Raw genomic sequence first — 2,223 nt, forward strand, 5'->3', positions numbered from 1 at the left:
GAAAGTGTGTTTGTATGAATTTCATCATGAATACATGCTACCGTTATATCACGAAAATTGTAAAGTACACCGATACAGATAATTTAATTTATTACATTAAATGCGACGATATATATGAGAATATGAAACGCGATATCGATGGATTCGATACGAGCGATTATCCGGCTAACAACGCGTACGATATACCGCTTGTAAATAAAAAAGTCCCGGGCTTGATGAAAATAATGGTGCGATCATGACCGAATTCGTTGGACTTAGAGCAAAAATGTACGCGTTACGAGTAGATGGTAAAAAAGATACTAAAAAGATTAAAGGCATCAGAAGTAACGTTGTTGCACGTACTATAACTTTTGATAATTACACGCGGTGCCTTTACGAAGAGATTGAAATGACTCGACAGCAATCATGTATAAGGTCAAAATTGCATGAAGTATATACCATTCGTGAGACAAAAATTGCTCTAAGTCCATACGATGACAAGCGATATATCGTACCTGACTCGACCAATTCGTTATCATGGGGACATTACCGAATACCATTATAATGTAGCATAATGTAATATAGTGCATGTGTGTGTGTGTGTGTGTGTGTGTGTGGGTGATGTACGTTACTTAACGGTGATTTTCGATGAGTCGATGACATCCCTGATTAACATTAGCGCGATCGCTTTGAATTCGCCAACAAGTTATATTCTCGAGGTCGATCTGGAGTATTCGCAACATCTTCACGATGCGCACACTGATCTACCGTTTTGCCCGATACGCGATAAACCTCCAGGTAAACGGGAGGACAAGCTCCTCGCGACTTTATGCGATAAAAAAACGTTATGTCATACACTGTCGCAACCTGCAGCAGTGTACGCGTCATGATCTTTACGTCACAAAAATACATCGCGTATTGTAATTTGTTCAATCCACATGGCTCCGCGATTACATCAAACTCAATACAAAATTTCACACTCGCGAGAAATGATTTCGAAAAAAATTTATATAAATTAATGAATAACGCGGTATTCGGTAAAACTATGGAAAACGTGCGCAATCACGTTGATGTAAAATTATTAACAAAGTGGGACGGACGATACGATGCAGAGGCAATGATCGCAAAACCGAATTTTCATAGTAGAAGCGTGTTTTCTGAGAATCTGATCGCCGTTGAACTGCGCAAACTTGAGGTAAAATTTAACAAACCAATTTACGTCGGTATGTGCATACTTGATATATCGAAATGTAAAATAATGTACACCGATACAGATAGTTTAATTTATTATTATACATTAAATGCAACGATGTATGTGAGAATACGAAACGCGATATCGATAGATTCGTTACGAGTGTTTATCCGGCTAACAACGTGTACGATATACCGCTCAAAAACAAGAAAGTACCGGGTTTAATGAAAGATGAAAATAATGTAATGTGTTCCGAGTCATCTACTTTGAACTTTGCTGGACCCGCTATCTTTATCGCGCTGTATATCGTAGCCAAGAGCTTTTCGGCGATCGCGGGGATAACATCGACGGGTCGCATACCGATCGTTCGATGCTTGCGCGCTTTGTAATCCGACACAAGTCGCGGCAACTCATCCACCCATTTGTAAGGTCCGTTGAACGTAAACATCTTCCACATATCGTTCCACATCACGTTTTTCAGTGTACGATTGAACGATCGTTCGACGACCGATGCCTTCAACACCGAATACGTGGAATAATGATTGATGTCATGTTTCTTCATGAGGCGTTACACATCGGTGTTGTAAAATTCCTTTCTCATATCGGTTTGCATGTTTCTCGGACATCTCTTACTATCTCGAATTATCTCAGCGATAGCATTAGTCGTCTCGCTTCCACCTTTACTCTTGAGCGGTACGGCCCTCGCGTACTTGCTCAGCACATCGATGACGGTAAGTATGTAGTGGTGGCCTCTGTTGCAACGCGAGTACGAACGCATCTCGACGATGTCAGCCTGCCACATCGTCGTAACCTCGCACTATGACGCGCCTTCGGGGAAAATTTCTTTTCGCTGGAGCATGCAGTTCCTCGACGAGTCGTAGCTTCTAGATATTTTTATCGGATTTTAACGGATTTTTTTATCGGATGTCATGTTTTTTAGCGATGCGACTGGTCTCTCGGCGCGTAATAATATGTATGAAAAAATTATATTATCATTTATATCTCAAACTTTTTTTTTAACCATTCAATAGCTGTTTAAGCAATTCCGTTTA

At 40.4% G+C, this 2,223-nt stretch overlaps 1 protein-coding gene across 1 annotated transcript; it reads right to left on the reverse strand.

The window, feature by feature from the left end:
• Window positions 1-1,337: 1,337 nt before the first annotated feature.
• LOC126851921 (uncharacterized) lies at window positions 1,338-1,733 on the reverse strand. The gene has a single exon (XM_050596256.1). It carries the CDS (start codon window positions 1,731-1,733, stop codon window positions 1,338-1,340), a length of 396 nt encoding a protein of 131 aa, XP_050452213.1.
• Between the last annotated feature and the right edge of the window lie 490 nt (window positions 1,734-2,223).

This window comes from Cataglyphis hispanica, chromosome 9 (assembly GCF_021464435.1).
Source record: "Cataglyphis hispanica isolate Lineage 1 chromosome 9, ULB_Chis1_1.0, whole genome shotgun sequence".
In the NCBI taxonomy this organism is placed as follows: Eukaryota; Metazoa; Arthropoda; class Insecta; order Hymenoptera; family Formicidae; genus Cataglyphis; species Cataglyphis hispanica.